The 14,984-nt window shown below is 41.7% G+C and overlaps 1 protein-coding gene across 2 annotated transcripts in view; it reads left to right on the forward strand.

The window, feature by feature from the left end:
* Nucleotides 1–14,984, forward strand: part of plekhh2 (pleckstrin homology domain containing, family H (with MyTH4 domain) member 2) — a 160,512-nt gene that overhangs the window by 70,251 nt on the left and 75,277 nt on the right. For both annotated transcript variants that reach the window (XM_041182916.1, XM_041182917.1), the window contains 4 exons: nt 4,387–4,548; nt 5,662–6,656; nt 8,641–8,716; nt 12,697–12,791. In XM_041182916.1, the coding sequence (XP_041038850.1) occupies nt 4,387–4,548; nt 5,662–6,656; nt 8,641–8,716; nt 12,697–12,791 (1,328 nt within the window). The remainder of the gene's footprint in view (nt 1–4,386; nt 4,549–5,661; nt 6,657–8,640; nt 8,717–12,696; nt 12,792–14,984) is intronic.

Consider the following 14,984-nt stretch of genomic DNA (forward strand, 5'->3'; position numbering starts at 1 on the left):
ATCTCCTGCTGCTGTTGCCATGTGTCAGATGTGGATGGATGCGAAGGGTCCTCAAAGGGAGTTAAACAGGTAATATGAATGGCACGGAATACTCTAGACACAGTTTGAAAGAGTGAAGCTCTGCATTGTGATCTTAAGGGAAAACCAGAGGCTTCCATAGATGTTAGGAGAATGATAGGGTGTGTATATCCAATTGTTCCTGGCTATCCTTGTTCAAATGTCATATTAAGCTAATATGCAGATGAAGGCTGTAAGTAAGGAGGCAAGGGACAAGTTGGCCTTGACTGCAGGAGGGATTGAGCGTTGGATTAAAGGGATATGTGCGCGCAGCCTTTGTGAGACCTCACGTGGAGAATTGTTTGCCCTGCTCGTCTCCTTACCTAGGGTAAGAATAGACCTTGCATAAATTAGGTTGCAACCAAAGTGGACCGGGTATCGTTGCAGGACTGAGGTATTATCCTATCAGGTGTTAGTGAGTAGAATGGGCCTGGATCTTGAGGAGGACTGTGAGGCAATCCATGTGATACATCAAGAGTTCTTACAGGATGCTTCAGGGTCCATGCAGGAAAGATTTGAACTTGGTTGGGGTGTCCAGAATGACAGAGCACAGTCTCACAGCAATAGTAAGGGCATCTAGGACTTGTTAGAATCTCTGCAATTGCAGGGTCAAAACTGGTTGGTACTCAACACCCCATAGAGCAGGTGAGGCACTGTCATTATGTGGTCCCCAAAATGACCTCTAAGCTTTTCAGGATAATAAAAATGTCAAGGGATATGGGGTTACTGTGGGCAAGTGGTGATTGGAGACCACCAAGCTGCATGAAGCAGCAATCTTGAAGGGCCAAATGATCCATTCATGCTGTTCTTCCCTGTGCACCCATATTTCTGGTTCCACCTGAAAGAGCTCTCTGCAAGGTCTGCTCCCTATTGGGAGCAGGTGTGAGGGTTACATGAGTGCACCCCTGCCCAGGTAAGAGTTCATGTTGCTTTCAATGTGCCATGCATACGAACTTTGTGAGGGCACAGGAAAAGTCTCATTTGTACTTACAGGTGCCTGAGTTTGTGGGAGAATGGAGCGCTGTGCATGTTCTGATGCGTACATTTGGCACTAGGGGTCTTTATATCAACACAGTTTGGCACATGCAATGGATCACACCACCAGCAGGGCAGATGTTAAGTAGTGGAATTTACTTTGGCTATCATAAATCAAGGTACATGAGAGCAAAGTATAATGTGTGTTACAAAAAGGAGCTGCAGCCTGCCAGCCAGCAGAGGATAGAAAATCAAATAGTAAAGGAGATGCTTGGCAGCTTATGCTGCCTGGAACCTGTTAGCTATTAGATTGTCACGGGCCTGTCTGCCACGTCGTACTCTTGCAAGTACCTCTGTGTATGTGCCTCTGCGACAACCTGGCCCTCATATTCAAAAATCCCTTTTCCCATCTTCATCGTCGAAGGAAACATCTCAGTCCTCCATGTCTCCCTCAGCCAGGACATTCCCCCTTCGTTGCAGGGCACAGTAGACAACAATAATCTGGGACACAGTCTGTAGGGAGTGTTGTATTGCCCTGCTTGAGCGGTCCAAACACCTGAATTTCATCTTTAAGAGGCCTATCGTCTGCTCAATGTTGGTCCTTGTGGAGGCATTTGTAGCATTATAACTCTCCTCAGCAGCACTCTATGAAAAGGGAACTGGCAAATTCAGCCAGGTCTTGTGGGGATATACCTTGTCCCTAAGGAACCAGTCCTGCAATCGCCTATATCCATAAAAAACTTGTGGCATCTGGAAGTGGTTCAGAGTGTAGGCATCTTGAGAGCTCCCTGGGAACTGAGCACAAACATGCAGGATTTGCCTTGTGTGAACACATATTAGCTGCATATCCAAAGAGTCATCTTGGAGAAGCTAGCAGATGTGAGCAACCATGTTCCGGGACATCCTAAGACATTGTCTTTCACTCTTCTGCAGGAAGCTGCACCGACAATGATATACTAGAGTTCAGGTCAGTGCTCATCATTGCACTGGCCACTGGTTGCCAGCATCCTGACCTTCTTGATGCCCTGCTGCCTCTTGCTGCTCAGGCCATTGTTCCTCCTGGCCCTGGGCTAATCTGCACCAGTTCCTCCTCATCTGGACGAGAGCCTGTAGAAAGACAGGGTTGCCTGGAGCCATCATCTAGGCCTCAGTGGATGTGTGAACAAATTCCAGTGATCCATTTAGTGAGCAAATTCTTTGTAGATTAGCCTCCATCTCTGGGGCTCAATCCAATGATAAGCTCTGTGCCTGGCTTCCGTCTAGACGTGGCATTCTTTCCCCCCCACCCGACCCCTTCCAGGTTAAGGACAGCCTGGAGGACCACAGATGAGTATTCTTCCCGTTCATACATAACTGTACGTGGAGACATTGCACATTGATCAGGCTGATGACAGCCATGTGCGAGAACCCTCCCTCAGACACTATTCAGCTTGCCTACATTACCCTCGAAACTGTACAGAGAGACCATTGCCTTGGTACCATAGAAAGACTAACTACATAAGCACTTGTCAGCCATGACCATTTACCTAGAAGAATGGAGGTTTGGAGTCACGGTTTGCTGCTGTCCACCACTCATGCCCCTTGGAGACATCCACTTCCCTCCCTCTCTACATCCCTGCCTCTGACAGCAGCAGATGCCAAACAGCAAACAATGTACAGCAGCTCCAGACCTTATGGATTCTCGCTGGAATGTGATCCATTAGTTATGGGGCAATGCTAGTTTGTTGTGTGTTGGAACCTTGAGAACAGAACTCAGCTGAGCCTGGTTTTCCATGAAGTGGACTAATAATTAATAGGGTGCTTTGCTCACTCCAAAAAACGAGGCATTAACTCCTCCCATCCAAAAAGAGACCCCTCCAATATTTAATGCTTGAGAGGTTTTATGAACTGCGCAACAATCTTGAGAGCTTTAGTGTGGTGCATGTGAGGTTTGGCAACATGTCAAGCACCTTCTTCCCTCCCCAATTGCCTATTCAAGTTCCTTCCACCCTCCTACACAATCACTGCCTTGTCATCCCCTCCCTCCTGTAACAATTCAACCTCCCACCGTTGCCCTGTACCCAATTATCATTTTTGTTGGCATTCCTGCTCTTCCTCCTTGTTCCCATAACTGACGGCATGCCCATGCCCTTCTGACCTTGACTCCTTCCATTCTCGAAGCCAGCCGTACCCTGACTTTCCACAACCACAACTTCCCCCCCACCCCATGAGACCATCCACCCATGGGCTTACCGAATCCAACTCCCTCCCCTGTCTGTGACTGTACCCTCTGATTTCCGGTACCCTCATTAAAACCAAAATCTTGAACTCGCAGACCATGCCTATTAGACCTATCTCTCGACAATTTTGAGTGCCCAGAGAGGCTGTCCACTGCCCTATAATGGTACCAATACATACGTGGCATGCTTGGTCTCTTAAACAAGTCTGGCTATCTTCCCCAGACACCCTCCCACTCTTTCCTCCTCTATCTGCCTCCCTGTCCAGCTTCCCCAGCCCCCCCTTCCCTCCCTCCTTAGCTTGCCTCCCCTGTCAAGCCTTTGCACAGTTTGGCCTGCCGGCACCCAATTTCAGTTCTGAGTGGTCCCCAAGAAGGCCAAAGCAGCGGCCCCTCACCTCAAAGTTCAGGAAGGTGTCTGAAGTCTATCTCGCCAGGTGCATGCCACTTAGTCATAAATGTGAACATTCTAATTTCTCGCTGGCGGAGAACTTAATTTGAAGGGGGCACTTCATTCTGGTGAGCTGGCCTTTTAATGAGCAGACATGACATTCAAATGCATGCAAAAGGGCTTCCCAACACAGTTTGCCAAGAAGCTTGACCCACCTTTCAAGTCCTGAGAACATAATTGCAGAAGTTCATCCCACCATCGGGAAACTGATTTTTGGCCTCCCGCCAAATTAAGTTTCCCCACACCAAGCTTCCCATTATAGGCGGGACCAGAAGATTCCAGCCCATAGGCCAGGAAAAGTTTAGATTCAATTATCAAACCTAGATAACTCAATCATGGTTTACAGCACAGTTTGAGCCAGCTTGGCTCACTGACCTACTCAGGCATGGCATTTTAGCATATATTGATTGACGGCTGCACTCAAACTGCCAAACTTTCTTTGTTTTTATGATGTCCATTTTAATTGTACAAAAGTACTCACATAATGCCCTACTCTCACCTCTGCTAGGACAGACCAGTGCCTCACTGGGGAGGCATTTCATTTTGAAAATCTTTGGAGCACAGGAAGCTTTGCTGTATATCATGGTCCATTATTTTCCAAAGAAATAAAACTACTTTTACACTGCAGACAGGAATCATCTAAAGCTATGCTTGAATAACTAGTACATTGTCTGTTGCTATCTTTCAGCCCTAACAGGGAGTCGAGGACAAAAGTCATCATCTGATTTAAGCAAAACGTCAGGAGAAGCACAACGGCTTAGCAGCCTAACTTTTGGATACTTCAAAGGAAACCCCAGAAGTCTTCAGCAGAATACACTAGAAGCTGGGTCAGTGGACATAAAATTTACAGGTGGGTAGAATTCTGTAATACAGTCAGTAAAGCTGGCTGTGTGGGCTGGAAAATCCTGCCACATTTATAAGATTAAATATTTAAACAAATGTTTCACTTACGAAAATGACCACAGACTTTCTTTATTTCATCTTTTTAAATGCTTTCATTCTAGAAATTTTGTAAAAATATAATATTGAATCTTTAGTGTGGTCTATTTACAGTCTTTCCAGGAAGCCCAAAAAGACAATATGAAGAAATTCACTTACTATGCATAGAGTTAATTAGCACAATGCACACTTTATCACTGTTTGTGAACATCAGTCCACATTCGAGCTGACCAACAAGAGGACAGTGCTGGTTGAAATTTTAATTATTGATCATTGATGTAAAACAGGAAGATTAGGAAGTTGTTCTGCATTGATATATAATTTTTTGAATACATAATTGAGCTATTGCATGATAACAATAGGAGTTTATTACAGAAAATGTCATATGGTTAAATGTATAGACATTAAGATAATGTAATAGGAATGGGGAATGCAATTAATCACTTATAGAAGAATTGTGCAATTGGACAGGAAAATGACAAATTAAATTTATTCCTGACTATATTAGGTGAAAAACAGTAAGTGGTATACCAGTACATATGTGGTAACATGAATAGAATTAGGACAAAGAGACTTTCAAAAGGACTTTTTAAGTAACATTATCTCAACATTGAAAGTAATGAATTTAATGTAGAGAAGCAACTAAAAAAAGAAATAGAACACGAGGATGCATATTTTCAGCAATGGAGTATAAATCCGCAGAGATTATGCTGAGATTTTATAATTCATTGCTTAGATCACTTTCTGTAACCATACTTCCAAAAGGGACAGCAGGAACATCTGAGCCTGGAAATTACTTCCTCTGATTTCCACTTGCTCCTTGTAGATTTACACAGTGGCTTCCTCAGTATATTTGAGATTAAGAACTCAGGTTTTGGGGAAGCAATTCATAAACCTGTGTCCAAAAGACTACGGCACACTATTTTGGACTGATAACCCAATGCACCAATGAACCAAACTATATCATACCAAGTGACTTAAAAAAACATGGACAGAATGTAATTTATGTATTTACCTTTTTCAGAAAAGGAAATGGACAAGAAGTCTCAAATGAATTCCATTCAAAATACTGAAACAGATCAAAGGCGTTTGTCTCAAAACAGCTGTGTACCTGAGCTACAAGATAGAAAAAGACTAACTAGCCACCAGCTTTTACCAAAAGAAGCCACAGCTTTCATGTCTTTGAGTGACGGCAGTTCTGATGAAGACAATGAGAGAAAAAATAGTCTAAAATCCAAATATTTGTCAAACCTCTCCAATCACACATCAGAAGGAGGCATCAGGCTTAGTCACATTGGGAGTGACACCTATTTGACAGCATCTGATGACAGTAACTCTGCCTTTGATGATGAGAGTGCAGCAATTCGCCAAGCTGAGCAAAAATTACCCCGACATAGTGCAATTGCAAACACCGAAACTGTACAAGTAGTCGATCGTTTTCCAAGCAAAATAACGAGCTCAAAAACACTGATTAAAAGAATGGATCACGATACTTCCTCTGATGAGTTAAACAAGAAATTTGAATCTCAAAGGCTAGATTCTTCATCATCATCTAGTGGAACAAATACTCCAAACCTAATTCTAACATCTGCACTTGCATCAAAACATTTAACTCCTATACCTGCCACCAGTATCCAGCCCATGCAGTCTTTCATTGAGGCAAATTCATTCTCTAACTTAGCACCTCCAAAATTAAGGACTCCCAATGTATTTAGTGTAAGTGTGGCCAAAGCAAAGAAACATCTTAGCCAACCTCAATTAAGTACTGATCGTCTGTTTGGCAGAAACCGAAATGCTATAAGTATGGTGAGGCCAATGCGCCATGAAGAGACAGACATTGATATCAATGAAGGTGAAAATGGTATTCTGGAGAAAATGGAAACAGGCTATGTTGAGGGAATGTTTTTATACGATTCACCTGAAAGCCAAATTACAGAGGAACCAGAAACAGGAGACACGACAAGCAAAGTTTCCAACAACAAGCCACCAACTCCTCCTCTGCACAGATTCCCTTCCTGGGTAACTTTTATTGTTCTGATGCAGTGATAATTAGCAGCTAACAATTCATTTGCAGAATTAAAAATGTCAATATATGTATTGAAATATTAAGTTGTCATTGCTCTGACAGCTTTAACATTACAACCCTCTTGATCTCAAAGATGTCAACTAACTTACATCAAAGAAGCCTGTTGTACTTAATTGTGTTAGGCAATCTGAAAATTTTTTGAAGACTTATTCATATATTTTCTGAAATCACCCCACTAAAGCACACAATTGAAGTATTAGTCTATCGAGTAGTCAGTCTTTTATGCTTTGTAAGATGCCATACTTTGATAGAGATGTTCAAAATCATGAACAGTTTTGATAGAGTAGATCAGAAGAAACTGCTTCCAATGGCACAAGTGTTGGTAACTAGAGAACACAGATATAGAATGGTTGGCAAATGAACCAGAGGCGACATGAGGAAAAGTAATTTACACAGCAATTTTTTGTGATCTGGAATACACTGCCTGAGAAAGTGGTGGAAGCAGAATCAATGTGCAGCATTCTCACCCTTCAGCTGGGAAGCCAGCAAGAATCCCAGGTTGCCTTCTTTCAAGAAGGACCGCCAAATTAAGTGCCAATCTGGCACTTAACTGAGCAGCTGCAGGCCTTCCCTGGGATCAAGGAGCCCCGGGACAGGAATACACCCTTCCCACCACACCCCCATCCCCTTCCAAGAGCTGCCGTCTAAATGCCAGCAGCTGTGTGATGCTCGATAGCGCCTCTGGGCGAGTAGTGGTAGCTGCCAGTAACACACTCACCTGAGTTCCAGGATTGCCAAGGGATCCAGGCCTCTGGTCAGTGATGGTGGTCGCAGTGTGGGAGGTTGGGGCAAGAGGGCCATCTGTGAGCCTTCCCACCCCGGACTTAATTGGAGCAGAGACAGGAGACAACGGGGTCCCCATCCAGCATCCTCCCACTTCCGCCACCAAATTCACCTTGAGGGAGGGCAAGAGAAATTACGCCACATCACCAGTTCTCCCTTTGAAAACCTCAACGTAAAACAGGAGAACTTGTACTCATATGAAGCTAAGTCACAATCAGTACGTAAATTCAGGTTGGGAGCTGAATGCTGTCTACCAGGTCACCTTCTTAGCCAACACCAGCAAGGTTAAATTCCAGATAGTGCCATGTAGTTCTATGTTCAGTTATCTCTAGTACCATGTTGTATCAACTTTCATTACTGGCAACACCTTCAAGATGAAATGGCATAATAATTTAATATATTTCAAAAGATTATCAGGTAAATTGTACTATCACTTTGTACTACAATGCTACAGTAGAATTAGAGGTCACAAGAACACATCCTTTAATGTATAGAAAGCATATTATACCAAATTGAATACTCATTTCAGTAAAGTACAAAGAGGTAACAAATTCCTTTATCTACCGTAAGATACTGGATCAGAATAAGAACATTTTATTTTTGCAACATTCCGATAACTCAAAAACTAAATGCACAGCATGGTACATGATTGAAGTTCATTGTGGAGGAAGGATCTAGGTTAAATCATTAATCTGTATTGATTGTCCATCTCAGCTGGGATGTCTGTAAAGTTTGAGTTAGTAAAGCTCTAGATTAGGAAGGAAAAGAAAATTAGCTAAGAATCAAGCTATTATTCAGCAACCATCTAAGTATACATAGTTGAAAGCAAAATCAGGCTTAGCTGTGATGCTGCTGTTAAAGTGCATTTAGCCTGCTGAACACCCCTTATCTAAACTGATGTAAAGAATGGCATGTAAATGAGATATTAGAAAGTTGGTGCTGTTCGTATTCTTTCATCCTTGTAAGTGTTCGTGCCATCCCAAGAGAATGGAAAGAAATTGGAGGTAAATAAAGATAATTTCCAGCTGCTCCTCATATTTTGGTCATAGTATAAAATTTTTCTCATAGTTTATGGTTCCAGAAATTGTATAATACAAAGGTATTAAGAGCTGTTATTTTATCTTTTACTCCCAGGAAAGCAGAATTTATGCAGTAGCCAAGTCAGGTATGAGGATGTCAGAGGCCATTTGTACAGATCCAAGTAACAAATGTGAGTATTTTATATATGACGGAGAAGTGCTTTCTGTCTAACGGGCTAACTCATTGTGTGCTCTCGCCCCTAACTGGAACATTTATATTGACTTTGCTTCCAAATTCCCCCTTCCCTTGTCTTGTCAATGTCTATCTCTAATTCATCCTTTCTTTGACTTTTCTGTCTCCTTTTCTGTAAGTAGACTTTTCGCTGACTCCAACAGTTACCTTGACTACACTTTTGCGCACTCCTCTTCCTGTAAGGACTTTTTTCTATTCTCCTGGTTTTTCTATCTCCATTGCATCTGTTGAGATGATGCCATCTTACATACTACCATTCTGATATGTCTTCCTTTTCCCTCAACCGAGGAATCCTCCACTGTGGTTGATGGGGCCCTCAATGGTACCCATTCTAATTTCCACACTTATGTTCTCACCCCTTCTCTTCCCAGCACCATGATAAGGTTGTCCTCACCTTCCACTCCAGCAGCCTCCATGTTCAACAGATCTTCCTCTGCCATTTCTGCCACTTCCAGCATGATGCCACCAGCAAACACATCTTCCCCTCCCCTTTCAGCATTTGGAAGGGACTATTTTTTCCACAATACCCTGATTCACTTCTCAGTCACCCTCAGCACCCCCTTTCTTTGCAAGCATAGAAGATGCAACATCTGCCCATTTACCTCCTCTCTTTTCACTGTCCAAGGTCCCAAACACTCCTTCCAAGTGAAAAAATAATTTGCTGCACTGCATTCAATTTAGTGTACTGTATTAACTGTGCATGATGTGGTCTCTTCCGTATTGGGGAGATCATATGCAGACTGGGTGACCACTTTGCGGAACACCTTTGGTGTGTAAGAGTGAACCTGAGCTTCCTATTGCCTGTCATTTTAATTCACCATCTTGTTCCCACTCTGACCTTTCTCTCCTTGGCTTGCTTCAGCATTCCAGCAAAGCTCAACACAAGTTCAAGGAACACCACCTCATCTATCGACTGGGTACTTTACAGTCTTTTGGACTCAATATTGAGTTCAGTCAATTTAGATGATAAGCTCTTTCCCCATTTTGTTTTGTTTTTCTTGCTAGTTTGTTTTTTCTCTCATTTCCTATTCTTTGCTTTTGGATCCTTCCCTTCACATCTCCTCAAGACACAGCTTTTGTTTCTTTACTTGTTCCATTACTGCTTCCTTTGGCCTTACATCATGAAACCTTTTGAATTTTAATCTCTCTTGCTATCTACCCAATCACAGCCTTCCCTTTTGTTTGTCTTCACATCTTCCCTCCTTTCACTTGCTAAAAACATTTCTAACTTTTCCCAGTCCTGATGAAAGGTCACAGACGTAAAACCTTGGGCAGAATCTTCAGGGTGAGGAGCGGGGCCCATTTGCCGATGCAAGATGACGTCGAGCGGAACTCCCGACGTCACCCTGCGTCATTTCAATTTTCAGGTCGGGAGTGGCACAACCAAATCAGCTGTGCGCCCGCCGACCTGTCAACAGCCTACTGAGGCCATTGACAAAGTCATTAACCTCATTAATGGACCTGTCTGTCCAACCTTAGGGTTGGCGGGCAAGCGAGGAGCCGGCTTCAGAAAAAGCATGAAACCTCATCCATGGGCGGAATGAGGTTTCATGAGGGTTTTTAAAAATTTAATAAATGTATGATTTAAAGTGATGGACATGTCCCAACTCATGTGACAGTGTCACATGAGGGGACATGTCAGGGAAATTTTGTGTTTGCATCTTTGCCAATATTAAATTTTGCGCCGATCTCCCTGAGGCAGCACTTAGCCTCAGGGGGATGAGTGCACTTTTTTGCATGCATGCATGAAAGAGCACACTCTTGGCTGAGGGAATCCCACCCGCCCACATGAAATGGCAGCGCACCACCAATTGGGGGCGCAGATCGGAGGCCCCGCGCCCACTCCTGCACTCCCCCCCTGCCCCGACGGGGGAAATTCTTCCCTTTAACTCTTATTTCTCACTCCACAGATACCAGACCTGCTGAGTGTTTCTCGGATTTGCTGTTTCTATTCATTATTTATTTATTATTTTGCAGGGCACTATTTTATAGAATTCTTTTTTTAACTTGGGATTCTAGAATTTTTACTCCGTTTTTACAGACATAATTCAACAACAACTTGTATTTATATAGTGCTTTAACATAAAAAGTCCCATGGTGTACCACAAAATTTGGCATTGAGCCACATAAGGAGATAGAGCAGGTGACCAGATGCTTGGTGAGAAATAGGTTTTAAGAGGTATCTTAAAGTAGGTTAGAGATTTAACAAGTTTTAAGCAAATACAGAGGTAGGGAAATGGAAGTCAAGAAAAAAAAATGTCATGTGATTGGGTGGAAGACAGAAAAGCAGAGTCATTAATAGCTGTGCAAAAATATGGTGGCAGTGATTCCAATCAATTTACCACATTTTTTGAGCTTAATTTTGAAGTAGCTTAAACATATTTAAATGTTGGTATCAATGTGGTGGGATCCCATGTGCTTGACTTGCCGAGCTTCTTTGTTGGTTTCTTGTTTCAATCACAGGCACAGACCCGCATCCCAATGAAATTGCCATTATTTTCCCACTCCTCCCAAAATTCTTCTAAAATTTTTGTTGGCATTCATCTGATGGAATAGGGTCCTTCCTATTGGCCAAAGGTTCATGAGAAGTGATATCCCCACGGTCAATTGGAAGGCACTGAAATTTATAAGTGGGACTCTCTCAAGTTTTTCAAATCAACTACATTGGAAAGCATGGAAAATTTTGAAAGAGCTTATCAATCTACAGCTTGGGGATTGATACATTTCCTAAAGGCTATTTGTGAAGTTCCTTTGAAATTTTGCTTTTGGAAAGAGAAATGCATTTATTTGAGGATAGTATTAGTGATCCTGTTGTGGCGTGAGTTTGTGTTGATTCCTTTACTCTCCTCTCATTTCCCCACCAGTCAACATTTTGATTTCTCTGTAAATTTATTCTATACTGACTTGGGCATTTCACTATTTTTAATTATGATAGTTTGTTCGTCTATATGTATATTTAATGGGAGACAATAAAACCCCTACTCTCCCCCTATTGGAAACTTGGTAGGCATTTAAAATGTCTTGGGCACTCTACTTGTTTCAATCCTGCTATCTTTCAGCGGATCCATTTATTAAGTTGAGGTCATCAAGACATCCATCAGAAGGCAGCAGGATACTTTAATTCTGCATATTGAGCAACAATGTTCTCACTGGAACCTGACTGCATTCTTAACTCCCCACCTCCGCTCAAAGGCCTCATGACTTTCTTGTCAGGCCAATAATGTTGGGAAAAGGAGCAGGGCCAGAAGAGGCCCCATAAGATAAGTTTTTTTCTGTCTCCATCTGGGTCAGGAGAAGGAGTGCTCCTCTAGGCCCCACAAGGAAACCTTGGGCATTCACTGCCTTGAGCTTCCCTTCCCCTCCCCTCCTCCAAATGCAATGACTCCTCAACTTGATTCACAAACACTTAGCTTAGCCACAGGGGTACTCCATCAGGACTCTGGCAGCGGCCTTCTGACACCAGAAATCTTGCTCCCTCTGCTTGGTTTGGGTCAAAGACTGGTTTCCAGCATGCAGATGAGACCTGGAAATAAAGCCTCAGCCCCCCGACATATCTATCTCTCCCAGGATAAATTTTGTTTGTATACGAAATGTGTAGATGCATTTATTAGCCATTATAGTATTTTATTAATATACATGGATAATATTGATTTGGACAGTTATGTAGAAATGGCAGAGCAATTTTTTTTAACTACTGCTCTGGATGCTTCAAGTGAGATCGGTTAAATCAGCACAGATGGGGGATTACTGCATCCTGTTCTTTTGCTGGTTAATGTATTTATCCTCCTCTTCCAAGAATTTCAACAAGTAAACAAGAGATTCTGTTTTCTTTAAAAAAAAAGGTCTTAGATAGCTATTTAATGTGTTTGTACATAGAATTTTAGTTTATAATTTGATAAACTATTCCTTATTTCCTAGGCACGAGCTTTATATCTTCAAATTCAACACCAGGATCCTACACCAGTTTAATTTATAAGAGTATGACCTCTCCAGTTTACACTACTTTGAAAGGGGTGAGTGTCCAACTTAAAGCCATGATTTCACATAAGTATTTTAGACTAAAGCAGTTGCGAGTGCAGTATTGAAGCTTATAGCTTTATTTTTTCTAAGAAATTTTAGCTAAAGTTTTTTTAATGTAACATACTTGCCAGATGTTTAAATTCCTTACATTGTCCTGGTTTGGTGTGTGGATAGGTGAACTTTTACAGTTAGTTTGTCTGAAGTAGATGTATATTCAAGGATGATTGTGAGTTCACATATCCGCCACAGTCATTACAAAACCAATCATTAAAACCACAGATGTTAGATGAAACCATTGATGCAAGGATCACAAGTTTGAATAACTCTCCTGGAATGCTCTCTTCTCAAAGAATTGCTTCTCCCCATTGTAACTATCTTTGATAAATCCTTTCTCCTATATGGAAGTTGTTCTTGTGTACATTGTACTTTAGTAGAAAGGAATATATCATTTATAATTTATGTTTTACAAAAATGGATAATGATGTTATTCCTTTTGGTCTTTCTTTAATTACCATTATGCCCACCCTGTCCCTGCACCAGTCCCTAGCTCCAACACATTGATCATTCTTGAGTGAAAAAAATCATTCTGAAATATGCCCTTAATTCACTTCTCTCAAGGTTTTATCTATTTCCCTTCGTTATTAGCCTTTGTTAATCTCCTGATTTGTTTTAGCTATATAACTTAATATGTTGATTATTTCTGCAAGCCATCCCCCACCCAACCCTCCCACACTCCACCCAAATGGGCTTTAGTCATCTGACTTCAAGGATAAAGAGCCCCAGTTTCTCCAGTCATTCCTGATAAGTCTGTCCCCTGAACATTTTTAGGATGTTAACCCCTTGTCCAGCACTTATGGGCACTTCCTTGGGATGTTGGAGGGTCATGGTGAAAATTGAGGCCTAGGATTCAGCCAAGCGTTTCTTCTCAACATGACTTGACTGTTTCACTGTGTGTTGATGACCAAAATTATAAACAATAGTCAAGGTGTAAACTGACCTGTGCAATATAGTATAGGACATTAACAAGGTTGACAGGTTATTGTTAGGAAAAAAGTTTTGAGAAGTTGCAACTAAGATGGATTATGGTGACCTGATAGATGTTATTATGGTCTCGGTAAAGCGCGTCAATTTTTTTGTTTAGGAAATGCAGAAACCTAGGTATCTACTAGAAGAATGAAGCCATAAGGTTCACTGTTAAAAACAATAGAATTTTATGACACAAAAATTAAAGAACATGAAAGCTAATAACTATGCTATATCATAAATATTCAGTTATGTTAAAGATATTATAAGTACGGTGACCACAGATACTTATGCTTTAAAGCAAACTTCTTAACTCAACTTTCCTTCTACTTTACTCCTTAAATACTTACACCCCCAATAACACAAATCAGATAATCAGAAATTTGAAGTTTAACCACTTGGTCTGAGAACTGTTTGAAAAATTTGTACAAAGGTTGAGATTTCTTGGGCCTTCCACTTACTTCCGGCAAGCTTTCCCTTCAAATTTTCTCTACACATCCCATGGTTGCAGACTCTCCATTCAACACAGACATTGCTAGCATCTTAGGCATAGCCAACTCAGGTCAGAACGCTCCTGATTTTATTATTTTATAATTCTGGAGTCTGGCATATATACTCTCTTTTTCTCTCTCTCATCAGCTTGGTTATTCCTACAAGCCCAATACATCATTAGGAGTCCTTCAGTTTTTATTTATTCATTCAAGGGATGTGGGCTTCGTTGGTCATGCCAGCATTTATTGCCCATCCCTAATTGCCCTTGAGAAAGTGGTGGTGAGCTGCCTTCTTGGAGTCCATGTGAGATAATCACCCCCACAATGCTGTTAGCAAGAGGTTTAAACTATTTTAGCCAACACTCTGAATTTCTATTGAATCCTGCTTGAAAATGATGCTTCTTGCAGTTAGCTTGTTCTAAAACTAAAAGCTAAAACCCTGCTTGAGACCAGAACCACACCCACAATCTACTCGCCCCTATAATTCACTTCTAGTTGCCCCTTTTCCCCTATTGGTTCACTCCTAGGTAACTTGGTCACGCGATCAGTTACCGGAAGAAAGTGACTGTTTACAATAAATCTCCTGTCAGAGAAGCCTAGTTCTTAAAGGTACTGTCACCCCAAAATAAAATATAGTTTTTTCCCCAAAAGCACATGAACCATCACAATGTC

The sequence above is a fragment of the Carcharodon carcharias genome, chromosome 2 (assembly GCF_017639515.1).
Source record: "Carcharodon carcharias isolate sCarCar2 chromosome 2, sCarCar2.pri, whole genome shotgun sequence".
In the NCBI taxonomy this organism is placed as follows: domain Eukaryota; kingdom Metazoa; phylum Chordata; class Chondrichthyes; order Lamniformes; family Lamnidae; genus Carcharodon; species Carcharodon carcharias.